The 14,131-nt window shown below is 36.1% G+C and overlaps 2 protein-coding genes across 11 annotated transcripts in view; both read right to left on the bottom strand.

The window, feature by feature from the left end:
* Positions 1–14,131, bottom strand: part of LOC133837428 (uncharacterized) — a 103,746-nt gene that overhangs the window by 19,218 nt on the left and 70,397 nt on the right. The window lies entirely within an intron of this gene.
* LOC133837426 (protein held out wings) overlaps positions 1–14,131 on the bottom strand; it is a 38,569-nt gene that overhangs the window by 12,601 nt on the left and 11,837 nt on the right. For all 10 annotated transcript variants that reach the window (XM_062268181.1, XM_062268180.1, XM_062268188.1 and 7 more), the window contains exon 3: positions 3,921–4,054. In XM_062268181.1, coding sequence (XP_062124165.1) covers positions 3,921–4,054 — 134 coding nt within the window. The remainder of the gene's footprint in view (positions 1–3,920; positions 4,055–14,131) is intronic.

The raw sequence follows: 14,131 nt of genomic DNA, 5'->3' as shown, positions 1-14,131 counted from the left end.
TTTAGCTTTGAGCTTGCAAACACACACACACACACATTTTGCAAATACTTTTGAAAAGAGCACAAAACATCTTTTCATATTAGCCGACAGTTAGCTAGAAAAATGCAAAACTCTGAGCAACTGTGAGTCGGCGTAGATCAAATAGATTACAACTATGTATATACTATATATAGTATTTAGTATATATTGTATATACATTTATACTTGGGCTTATCTATACATCCGTCTGTGGAAGTGTGTATTACGCGACAGTTGAATACAAAAAGTGTGTCTGTATAAATCAAAGTTAGACATGTAACACAAAAATAAACTTGCCATCTGGACAGTCCAACTGACTGTCGGTCAGTCAGTCAGTTTAGCTGTTTTTTTTTTTTGTACTACTTATTAAATAACTCAAAACGAAAATGAGCATTTTAGTTGCAAGTAATTAGCATTTTATGTTCATGACCAATCAGCTGCAGTTTTCAGATTAATTGCCACTTTATTTACGACTCAAAAATAAACGAACAAACAAACACACACGCTAAATAAACTATTCTGACGAATGCGCTTTGTTTTTTTTTTTTTGCAGCTCTTCGACAGCCGTTGAATATAATTTAGCATAAATATTTCAACTGCTTGTGATGATTACTAATGACTGCAGACAGAGAAGCGAGGACTCGACAGAACTGACAGAAGGTTAACATTGAAGTTAAAGTCGTTAACAGCGCTGTTAAAAGAAGGAAAACGACAAAAAGTGATGCATAGAAAAGTGACAGCCAAACAAATTGAAAGTTATAAATGAATGCTCTCGGGGCAATTAAATTCGAAAGTTGAAACTGAAAGAAGAAACACCATAAAGATATTGAAAGAGCAAAGCATTTGATGCCATCTTAGTCATCTGTAATCCAAGACGCTAAACAAAATCGTTATATAATGAGCTATAGATTTATGACAGCTTTCATCGAGTTTATCTGCTGCTTAGATTTTTCAGCATTTATCTGCGCTTTTATCTAGCGTATATAAATTCCGCAGTGGGTCAAACTGTCGCAGATGTGTGCGCCACGCCACGGGGCGTATGAGCAATGCGTTGACAGACAAGCAACTCGAAACGAATGTACAAGCATAGAGAATAACAAAAAAAAATAAATAAAACAAAAGCAAAATACAAAATAGAGACAGACGAATGTGCGTCAACGGTTTGGGGAGGACAGTTAAGGAGCGATAATTGGTCTACTGCTGTGGCCGAAGCTTTGCGATGCGAGCGTTAATAGTTTCACAGTAATTAATTGTAAACTGTTTACTGCTTTGTGGCTGCAACAGACGTTGCCGAGTTTAATTAAGTTGTATTTATGTTTTGGACACAACAACAATGCACACGACAACGACAACACAAAACGCAGCTGCATTTTGTGGTCTTGGATGCGATGCGATCCACACTGCATTAGTTTAGCCTCTCTTGCGTAGTGTTGACAAATTGTTGTCTATTTACATGGTGTTTGTTTGTTGCCGGTTGTCAGCCGGCTGACAAATCATTATTTACATTGTTGAATATGGTATAAATTATATACAGGCGATTATTTTTGCCGAGAGCAACAACAACAACATTTTGTGGCTGCCACTGACTTGGAAATTTATGGCCAATGACGAGGTTGCACTAAAAAGCATACCAACAACCTATACAGACACATATACATATATAATATATAGCATTGCCATATTGTATCGTATGCTTGACAATAAACATTGTGCAAACTTGTTGCATTTTCTTCAGTGTTTTTCGTGCGATTCAAAACGCAATTTATCTTGCTTTATAACCACACGAAAATCTCTGAAATATTTCGCTTATGTACGTGAATGTGTTTTATATCGAGCTAGAAATATTGCAATTAAATGAAATGATTTATCGTAACGGTGAAACGCCCGCGCACACCTAAGACCGAAAAGAAATACAAATCAAATCTACAGCTGCTAGAATTAAAAATAGATACATCATACATACAGACACACAGAGCAGCGCACACCTGAAATATCACAAGTCAATACTATATAAGATACGATTCGATGCGATGCGATGCGATATATATATTGTAGATAGATGCCACATCTATAAAACCTATGCCCTCCGGTCGTAAATCTCAACTGAGCTGTGCCAATTTCCATCGAGAAAACGAGAAAACATCGCCGTCAGAACCGAATGCCAAACATCATCAGTTGTGTGTTTTCTGCTCGCTTTTATTTTATTCTGCCAAATTTTGTTCATTTTTAATTTATGACTTAACTCATTCATATTCATTTCCAATTCCCTATGCTCTTTGAAGAAGGCAACGAGAGGAAAAAAAAGACTTAAATACAAAAACTTTATATTAATGAGCGGTTCTTAAGTGTGGCTGCCAGACTTATGCAATATCTCAAATCAATTAATTAACTAATGCTAAAAACGGTTGACAAATGTTTCAAGCATTGGCTTAAAACTTAGTCGAATACTCTGTAAATATTTTTAGAATCCAACAAATTGCTTTACTTTTCACACACCAAACTCTTAGCCAGGGTATCGCTTAGCTGATTCATTCAGTTCTTACACATTTCTAACTGTTTATCAACCTTGCTAATTAGCAGCAAACCAGAAAATTTGCATACCGAAAGTCCCAAGTGATAGCAAGAGGTTTGAACCAAATCAAGAATTGTATAAAATCCCATAAAACTTTCCTACCAACACACACAAACAGTGGATTGTTGTTTCTGTTTGCTAATTGAAGTTTTATAAAAATGTGTGTGTGTAATAGACATAAAAAGTATTTAATATATTCTTGTTGTGTATCAATCAAAGAATCGTTAAAACTAATAGACTTTAATCGATTTTTTTGCTGCTATAAAAATACAGCAATCGTATCAAAATTCTATCCACGGTAGTCTGGCTCGTCTCTTGTTCTATGCTTTAAAGTATAAACACAACAAAATGACATTGTGTCGCCGCAAATGTTTAGCGCCATTTGCTAAACAAAAATATTGAAACAGCTGTTTCGAGGCAAAAAAGTGCTTTCATCTTTGCCCCAATGCATTTAAATTTATGCAGTAATGTGAAGCAACAACAAATGGGGGAGAAAGAGCGAGATGTTCAAGTTAATTGTGTCAAGCAATGAAATAAATTTACTCTATGCTCCCAGTTCACGATTGCTGTCAGCCATAAATAAGCCAAAACTACACCCAAACAATTTTCAAAAAAGAATACAAAAAAAAAAAACAAAATAAAATAAACGACAACAAAAGACAAAAAACTAGGGGAAACAAGATGGAACAGCAAAACACATTTGAAATTGCATAAAATTAAATCAAATTCTAATTTGCCATGGCGGCAAAACAAAAACGCCTACAAACGAAACGAAACGCGAAGCGAAGCAGCCAAAACGACAAGCGACTTCCTAAAACGCTTCACTGATTTTGTCTAACCCATATATACATATACATATATCTAGAAAATAGACAGACAGCTCTATATGTGTGTAAGTTGTGGCAATGTGCAACATCAGTGAGCGCAACAGCTACGCATTTTGCATGTCTTAAGTCTTGAGGCAAGCCCAGAGAGTCAGAGTCAGAGCCCAAAAGGCATTTGCCATGTCTTGGACAACTTAACAGCCGACTGATTCCATCAGCTGTCTCGCGAGGTGTGTTCACGTGTATATGTGTTACCTAACCGCCCATTTGTTGCAGCAGCAGCAACAGCAACAGCAGCGTCTCGTATTCTTTTTTACTTTACTTTTTTTTTGCGGGCTGTTAGAGGGCGCACCTTAAAGCGATTTCCGGTGTACCAGTTGCTCATTGGGGCTCATTGAGCAATCGTGCTGTCAATTCTAATTAGCGGAAGCGCTTCAAATGTGCTTCGATTCATAAATTAGATCATCGTTCAATCTGTTCTCTATGTGTATGTTTTTTGTACTTACATCTGGATGCTCACGCACTGGCACATAGACCTTCTCGTTCAGCGTTACCATGGCACCCTCTGGCTCGGGCAGCGTCAGCGGCTCCTTCTTAACGCCATTGATCTGGAACAGTGAGGCGCGTACGCGTGCAATTTCTGTAAAGAAAAGATCATTCATTAATCAAAATATATGCAATGATGACAACAACAACAACAACAATAGCATCAACAATGTAATGTAAAACATATTCAATTGTCCTCGTTTTTGTGTCTCTAGTAGCAATTTGTCACGTTGTTAAATGCGCGTATTAAATGACGCTTAATTTCCCCTCTTAAGCTGCTTAGCAATGGCAGCAAATTGTGCCAGCATATGCGAATAATAGCGTGTGAATGTTTACTTAACATTAATGTTGCTAATTTATTAGATGCAAAATGATCGGCGAGCAACTTGTTAGTGCTGTGGCTGTGGCTGGGCATTGAATTTATCACCTAATGAAATCATTTGGTTTATATATAAACGAATTATGGCATTCGTTTGCCTTAAAAATTACGCCAAATATAAACTTTGCCCAAACGCAGCAGTTATTATTGTTGTTATGACTTTATGCCAAATGCAATGCCACGTTGCGCATACGCCTCATTGTCCCCTCCATAATTCACACATTTGTGACCACAACAACAACAACAACTAACTCTATTGCTACTGCCCCCAACTGTGCCAGTTGACAGCGCCTTTACAATTGATATGATCAACATTTCGTTGTTTAGCTTTTTGGATAAGCTCAAGCTCTAGCTCTCAGTTGCATTGTGTTGTTTGCATTTGGCATGTGCCTGTCTAGTTGTCACACACAATGGCCACCGCGCTCCGACAATTTGTCACCCAACTCGCCATGATATATGCGAATACTATATCTATATATATATATGTATATATATATTCAAAGTGTGGGGGGGGGCGTACGTCCAAATGACTTAAGAATTTGCCACTGTATGACATCAATTTGATGCATGACTTGGCTTGGAAAATTATTAATCGCATTTCTAGTTATGGCATAGGCTATACTTATGGCGCCTTCTCAAGCACACAATTACTATTATTTATTAGTTTTCGATTCGTAATGCGATACTCGACGATTGCGATTGGCTTCTTCGTAAATGTAAATTGAGAAATATGCATTTTGCTAGCCAATTTGCTTAGACCATTTCTCAAAATAAACACAGTGAAATGCACCTACAATATTTTACTGCAATGGCAATAAATATGTTACGAGATTTGACTGTACTTTACAAAGCAAAATCAATGCACATTTTCTGAGAATTCATCAAAGCTTTTCCATGATGAAATTCAGTCAATATTAATTTCAGTTCCTAGTAAACAAAAACACATTTGAATCTCTCATTTTAATTAGAAATATTTAGGGATAAACTTAGCATGTAATTAAATGGCATTGCTTAAAATCATGTTCATAGATTGCTTGAACTTTTTCGGCCTCGTTTTAGCTGCCCTCTGGCTGCCAAAACTGCGAAATGCGAATTCTTGCCAACTGCAAAATCGCTATGCATAAAATTTGACAATTTATTGACTCAGCTTCGCACACACACACATTATGTGCAACGCTACAGAACACGAATCTAAATATAAAATGTTGCAAAATGTGGCAACCGAGCGACGCAGCAAACAGTCAACGGAGCAAAAGATCCCAGAAGGGCGTCATAAAGCCTTCAAATTATGCACCCAAAAAAGTGTTAGCAGCAGAGCAGACCCAAAGAGCCAAATGGCCCAACAGACAAAAGTCTATTTCTGAAAAGTTTATGATGCATCTCAACACACACATGCTGTAATATGACAAGAATTTGTCATATCCTTTAAACAGTCGTGAGATTTGTTGACTTTGCGGCCAGTTTATGGCAATGGGCGATAATATTTGAAATGTGGGCAAAAGACTCAAAAACCACTTAAAAATCCACATGCGGGGGTTGTGGCAATAAAATTAAAGAAGACGAAGAAACACAAAACTCATAATAATAATAATACTTGAAAATGTTTTGCCCACACACACACAAACACAGAAAATGTTCTTCTAGGCGCCAAATTTGGTTGTGCTGTTCGTAGCCATATTTAGCAGTTAGATTATTTGAATTTCTAAGATAGAGTCATAAGCAGACACATGTAAATTATGACTAAAACTTGACTTGCATTAAGAAGAGAGCGGCGGCATTTGAATGAACGAATGAATGAATGAACAACAACTCGCCATATAAGCTCCGACAACTTGTTAATGAATACAGAAAAAATAAATGTATATATACTCAGATCTTTCATTGATAATTATAAGATTGGCGAAACTCGACCCAATCGACACCTACATACGGAGGAGAGATCTCAGTGGAGCCGACAACCTGCTCGCCAACTCAAGCAATGCCCTTAAATGGTCACAGAGAGTTGGCAAACGGACATGAGGATTTAATTATAGTTCGTTCACAGCCTGACGCAGCGCACAAAGAATTAGATATATGCCTTCTACATAGATACAGATTGAGATACACAAGAGTGAGATAGCGGGGGGCAAGTTATTAATTAAGCCGCCTGCGCATATGGCAAAGCTTGCTCAGCTCAACTCAGCTCAGCTTGGCTTGGCTTGGTTTAATTATTGTAATTTATCTAAATGCTGCTATCAATTCGGTTTGCCAGTGACTAATTCGATTCAAATGCTTGTGACCTGATCCCCCCAAGCTACACATAATATTCATTGGGCTTCGTCATATGCAAATGCAATTTCCACGGCTTATTCATCTCGATTCTCCCCAATTCAGCTCACGTTGATGTCTATCTGTCTGTCTTAAACGATATGCTCATCAGAGACTGTCTGTCTGTCTGTCAGTTTGTCGAGCTGACATTTGACCGATTAATATTGACAGCTGTCATGATTGCATTTATTGCTTAGACAAAAGATCTCAAACGCAGATTTCCATTAAAGAATTTTTCAAGTTGCGTGCGCTGCTCCATTCCGATTGCAAGTTTGCCCTTAATTTGCTTTTGAACACATCTATTTGAGTGAAATCAACGCATACTTAAAGCCAAGCAACAACAACAACAACAACAGCAAATGGGGCATGCTCATATTTTTCATGTTTATTGCGACAATTTCCATGCTGCATTCAATATTTCACTTGTCGCTCGCATCTCTTAATGAGTTCTTTGGCCGCCTCTTAATGTTCTTGGACAGCTACAACAAGAAGCCATGTCTTGTTATTAATTTGCCTCTTCATTGCTGCTGTTTTTTTTTGTTTTTTTCTTTTCTTCTTCTCGCTTTTTGCGCCCCTCTCTGGCAGTTGCAAAAAATAGCTATCTAGTATGTAGATGTGTTTGTGTGCTCTTCTGCTGCTTCTGTTTTTCATCCAACACACAAATTAAAATTATGTGCAATCGAGTTGGATTTTCCACTGTGTGTTCTTTGTTTCTTCTGCGGTGGAAATCATTTGTCTTCTTCTATTTTGTATAATTTATTTATGCGCTTGTTGTTTAGAGGCGAACATAATGTTCAATTAAAATCGAGTGTCAAAATATGCAGCAGGAATTTCGGTTCATTTGAATTGATGTGCCATGTATTTGTATTTTATTTGCTGGGTGCCTGCAAGTCAAGCATAGCAAAGCACAATTGATTTGCATACAAGAATTGCCATCACGAGGTGCCACTTCCACTTCCACACACACACAAAACAACCGCAGACAACCTTGTTCACGCCAAAATCTAATCCCAACTTGTCAATCTCATAAGATATGCCATGCAGGCAGGCAGGCAGGCAGGCAAGCCAGTTGACACCTAAAACCAAATTAATATCAAGCTCATTCACAGCGATTGCGATTGGGCGATTGACGAGAGTCTCCTCTGAGCTGAGCTGATTGATTGTTTTGGTCGGTTCGAGTAATTTGCATTGCGCTTGCTCACGACTTCGACGAACTTCAAGTGCGACACATTCGCAGTGTATCTAAGTATCTTGCCAGTCGGCTAATTTATGAATGCAAAACCATTCATGCCGCGAATTAGATGACTCGCTGTGGGTTCCCAGAGCGTGTGTTGTGTGTGTGTGTGTGTTGTGTGTGTGGGTGTTGCCAGCCTTTTGAACAATGCCAAAAAGCTAAAGCTGAAGCTGTGTGGGTGACAAGCCGAGTTTTAACAAATTGTCGCAACAACAGCAATGACAAACGCTCGTAACAACAACAACAACAACGAAACACTTAAAGCTGTTCCAGTCAGGCAAAGCCAAAACGCTAAGGCACAACCACTGCAATTAAGCCGTTTTGCCTCTGGCCATAAACCAACTGCAGGCGCACACATTTGGCTTAAACATGAACTCAACAAATGCCTTGACTGGCCTTGAAAAATGCGCACAAAAATCAATTTGCACAAAATAAAACACAACAAAAAAACGAAAACAAAACAAAACAATTTCGCATATTCTGTCTGTGTATGTTGCTGTTTATGTGTTCAAGTAATTTCATTTATTTGCTTTTTTTCGTCTTTTTTGAATATATGAATATTTCTGGGCCTGCGGTTAACCAGCCCAGCTCCTTTTGATACGTGTGAATGTTATTTAAATAAAAATACAAAAACAAAAAAAAAAAACAACACCACAAACCATATTATAACAATATGAAATATGTACACAGCAATGTGTTGCTATCTTTTATTTTATTTGTGGTTGTTATTGCTGCATTCATTTAAGGACTGATAACACACTGGCACTTGATTTAATTTGTTTAATTATCATATCACAACACATTTTTTTCTGTTCGGTTCACACGCTCCAGCAGGTGCATAAATAATAATAAAAAATGGTCTACATTTTAACAATATATTGTACACATATATTTCAATCAACATGCGTAAAACATTCGATGTTTTAATTTTACATTTGTTGTATGCAAAATACATGTATGCTAGCGCAGGCGCCTCTTATTTTATTGTATTCTTTTAACCCATTTTTTATGGGAGACACGGGTAAAGCACAACGTTGACAAGCAACACGATAAAATCAAAAATTAATATAACCAAATACCGCCATAAGTATCGACTCGAGTTGAGTGCATTGCCCAAAAGATACTTTATTAAAAAAATAACAAAAACAACAAGAATTTTGTATGTACACATTATGTACATAAGCAAAATATTTGTACTGAGTATTACTTGGAATTGGGTCATATGAGTGCGAAAGCAACCGCAAGCGAAATTATTACATGAATCGCATCGATGTTAACAAGAACACGTCGATATGCTAAGAAATGGAATGCACGAAGTATGCATACCTTAAGTGGAATTGCAGTTATGAAACGTGAAGAAAAGAATAAATAACTAAGAAAAATGTCATCGAACAGTAAAAAATACCAAATTGAGATACTAAAATATACAAAAATATATTGAAGGCAATATTTGGCATATCGAATTACTATTACATTGAAAATATACCTTAAAGTAAAATATATACTGAAGGCAATAGTTGGTTTATCAATTTCAAAATATACCATAGCGTAAAATATATACCTAAGGCAATATTTGGTATATCCTTATACTAATACATTGAAAATATACCATCAAGTAAAATATATACCGAAAGAAATATTTGGTTTACAAATATACTATTATATTCCATATATCATATGATAAAATATATACCAAAAAGGCAGTATTTGGTATATCGATATACTATTACATTCAAAATATACAAAAGAGTAAAAAGTATATCTCATTATCCAAAAATTGTTACTCTAGTTCTAGTATTTTATTCGCTTTTTACTGCTAATATAAAACTTCCATTATATCAAGCAAAAGCCACGCAAGTGACTTAAACAAAGCATTTATTAAAACCATTAAATATCAATAATAAAAAAAAGAGAACAAGTTCCGTTTGCTGTCTTTGAAACAATGCACAAATGGTTCAATCGCATTTTTATGTTTCACTCGGGGCAAAATATTAATTACAATTTGTCTAAAACACACACAAAATGCCAGAGGAAAATAATTCTCATGAAAACTACTACAGACACAAAACATGACAATAACATATTAATAATTATTTTCGTTGTGCATATGCGAGCATGTCTTTCTTTCTTTCTTTATATTTTTCTGTTGTTTGTTTCTTTTTTTGCCCCGTTTCCCATTCGTACGAAACGAAAAATATAAAGTTGTTTATTTATGCAACATGAAATGAGAATATTTCATCAATTTTGATTCCAAAAACAACAAAAACAAAATAAAAGGGAAAAAATGCTATAACAAAAACTTGCGAGAAGTCACGGTTACGTGTCCGAACCCGAAAAAAGAAAGAATTCAATAGTTCCCACCTGGCCAGCTGGCTGACTTCTTTCAATCCAATGCTCTCTACTCATACAAGCGTATAAATACTTGAAAACATTCGATAAATGTGCATATTGTGTTAACAATAACATGGAATAATGTATAAATTGTTAGTTAAACAAAACGCTATTTTCCGCAAATTTTGTTTTAGATTGCGAATTAATTTGGAATAGAGAGTAAGCTACGACTGCAAGATACCCTAAGAAATATTGAAATTTGTATTAAGTTGTGATAGTTGTAGAACTATATTTCTATTTCTTAATATAAAAAGTAAAATCTTTTTATTTAATATCCAACCACACCCAATTTTGTGACAGTCAAGTTATGCAGGGTATTAGACATACAGCAATTGCCTGCTAATGCGTCGGAGCTTCAATTAATTTAATTCGTTCTTTCAATAAATGTGGAGAGAATGACATAGCAATGCAATTTAGTCAGATTGTATAATTTGCCCATTAAAAGGAGCATGCAAATAGCCGTAAAAACACACAACAATGTGTGCATACATGGATATTGGAATTATGGTAATATTCATATTAATATTATTATTATTATTTTGATAGCTGTCAAAGTTTTTTCTCTTTTTTTTGATGAAGTAATATGCTTTATTATTAGAGTCTTTCGTCAAGTACGAGTACGAGTGCAAGTTAATTGCCATTAGTCATTGAATGTGACAATTTGATGAGGCTTTAATCACAATTTTTTCTCAATGAATGAATGAAGACTGACAGCCGAAGTAATAATAATCTTCTTCTCAGAGATAGGGCAGAGTTTTAACTAATTCATTTTGGCAATTTGAATTAAAATTGTTTAATTACAGGCAATCATTGCGCAATAAACGAACGACACTCTCGTTAATTTGAAAATATTTGACAATCAAATTAATGGGAATTAAAGTTAAATTGGTGCAAATGAAACGAACAGAGCAGCAAAAAAACAACACCTTGAACACAGATACACACAAAAAAGTCAGAATATAAATCGTTTTGATTATATCGAGAACTCATACAGAATACTGTTACGAATACGAATGAATGTGAATACTCATTCACCCAAAAACACAAACATCGTGACTAATTTCGTTTCGGTTCTTAGCACATTTCATTCTCTATACACTTTATATTTTATTTTATTATTTTCTTTCTTTCGTGTAGTCGGTGTCATTTAATAAGCAACAGCAACAACAACGACAACAACGGCAACAAAATTATATTTTAAGAATTGTTAATGAGATAATTTGATGGGGGAGAGACAGACTTTGGAAGCGAGTCAAGCGATTGCCTGGCAACAAAATCCGCATTATGATTATTTTATTATTTTTGCCAAATGACCAGAAGTGGCCCCCAGGAAAGGGCATTAAAACTAATGCCATAAAGCCAAAGATCAAAACGGTTAAGATGCCACAAAAGAATATGGCAAGAGAAATGTGTCAAGTGCCTCAGGGGGCGAACAAAGACAATGATAGCAATGTGATTTTTATTTTTTTTATTTTTTTGCACTGTATTTCAACACACAAGAGATGATGCGCATTCGCATGGCAAATAAAAGTAGTAGATAAAGTGAAGGTGCTCGTCGACACGCCAGAATGCCTTTGACAACGAAACAGCTCAGCTAGTCATGAATCTTAACTGATTGCCAGAGCAAAGTCTTTCGAAAGGAAGTGAAATGTGCTGCACAAGGCAACGCGGCGTGAATCTGTTGAACTTTCAGTTTCAACAATGCCCAAAATGGAAAGCTGCTGTCAACAACTGGCACAGAAGACAAGCTCAAATACTGCGAGTAGCTCTATTAAAGTAAATAACATTATTCACACACACTCTAGAAACAGAAATTGAAATGAAAAAATGCAAATGATGTTTTAATGCGACAACATCGCAGCGTGTGTGTGGGTTGCAACAGCAACATCAACAGCAGCAGCAACAACTTGTAGCATTAACAACATTACGACAATTTTTGTTATTTTTTTTTTCACACGCACACAATTAAAACAAATAACTGTAGATCTCACGAGCGAGACGAGTGGGTGTAAGTGTGTGTGTGTGTGCGTGTATGTGCAACAGCGCGGCAACCTTGCAACTTGACATTAAGCTTCGAGATTACAATTAGCCAACAACAAGCAGCAGCAGCAGCAACATCGACAGCCGCTTTCGACCACACTCAAACAACGGCACACGATGGGCGGCAACCAGAAGTAGGTGGGCGTGTCAATTTGCGTGGCCAACATCAGCAGCAGCAACAACAACAACAAGTTGTACAACAAATTACTGTCAAAACGACAGCAGCAAAATGCAAACAATTAACATGTAATCAGATATATTTTTGGAAATGCCTTTTTACCCTTGAAGTGTTAGTTGTGTGCTTAGCATGTCTCATACGACGCTTCCACGTATTTTTATACCCTCTACCCATGAGTTAGAAGGGTATTCTATTTGTATGGCAAGCAACGATTGCTGCAATTGGGTCTTAATTGCTTTGGGTGACAATCTGGCATATTTTGTACCCTACTGTATATATTTATACATTTAGTATATTGATATACCAAATATAGTATTCGGTATATTTCAGTACCGCACTCTTTTGTTTCTATTGAATTTGTAGCCAAAATCTGAGTTGCTTTGGGTGACAATCTGGCATATTTTGTACTCTGTGGTACATATTAAATGTATTAGTATATTGATATACCAAATATAGCCCTCAGTATATTTTAGTACCGCACTGTTTTGCTTCTATCAAATAGGTAGCAGGTATCTTAGTTGCTTTCAGTCACAATCTAGTATATTTTGTACTCTATGGTACATCCTAAATATTTTAGTATATTTATATACCAAATATAGCCTAGTACCACACTATTAAAAAATGGTAGTCGGTATCTTAGTTGCTTCTGTGGTAGTTTATGGTACATCTTAAATTTAGTAATAAACCATTATACCAAATATAGCATTCGGTATATTTTAGTCTTTTATTAGTACATTAATTTGATATAGTTTAGGCATAATACTGCACTTTTAATTAAAAATTGCTATCAGGTATTTCACAGTCAAACACCTTCAACTGCAGCCTTCTGACTTTTTTTTGTAGTTACGGAAATTTGAGATGGTTTTTAAAGCTAAAAATAACGCGCGCTGAGTTAGAAGCGTAAAAGTAAAATGACAAGCTCGAGAAATTGTGTCATTTGGCTAATTGAGTATTCGATATACAAGCCAAACAAAAAACAAAAAAAAACATTTAAGAAGCCAGCTGAAAATTACTCATATGAAATCGATGATTGATTTCCACCTGCTGAGTTCGATCTTTGGCAGCAAAAAGCCAAAATGTAATTGCAACAAAACACACACACACACACACAACTAAATGAAACATGTTCGCAAAATTGCTAAACAAGTTCGTAAATTGTAAGCCAATTTTTCCAAACCGAAAAAGAGAGAAGCTGAATAACATACAGAGAAAAAAAATCAACTTGTCATTGCCAAAAAACGTTGCAAATGTCGATTTAAACAGTTAAACAGTTGTTGTAGTTGCAGCTGCTGTTGTTGTTGTTGTTGCTGTGGCTGTTGTTGTTGTTCGCAGTTGGTCAAAGTGGCGCAAGGCATCGCGCCAACGGCAAAAATTGGCCGCAAATCAAAACAGTTCCCATGTGCGCAATTTTCGAGCAAAATGCCGCCACGTAAGCAAGAAAAACCCGAACCTAAACAGCTTGTACATTAAATGCGTAAAGAGTTTTGTGTGGAAAATGCTGGGCACACAAAAAAAAAGTGCTCCTAATGAGTCAAAATAAAAAAAATAAAAATAACAAAAGCCAAGAGATAAAAGACTAAACATAGTGCACACACAGGCAGGAAGCCACACCCCTTAACAAAAAGCAAACCCAAACCTAAGC

Source organism: Drosophila sulfurigaster, chromosome 2R (genome assembly GCF_023558435.1).
Source record: "Drosophila sulfurigaster albostrigata strain 15112-1811.04 chromosome 2R, ASM2355843v2, whole genome shotgun sequence".
In the NCBI taxonomy this organism is placed as follows: Eukaryota; Metazoa; Arthropoda; class Insecta; order Diptera; family Drosophilidae; genus Drosophila; species Drosophila sulfurigaster.
This window is presented reverse-complemented; position numbering and strand designations above follow the sequence as displayed.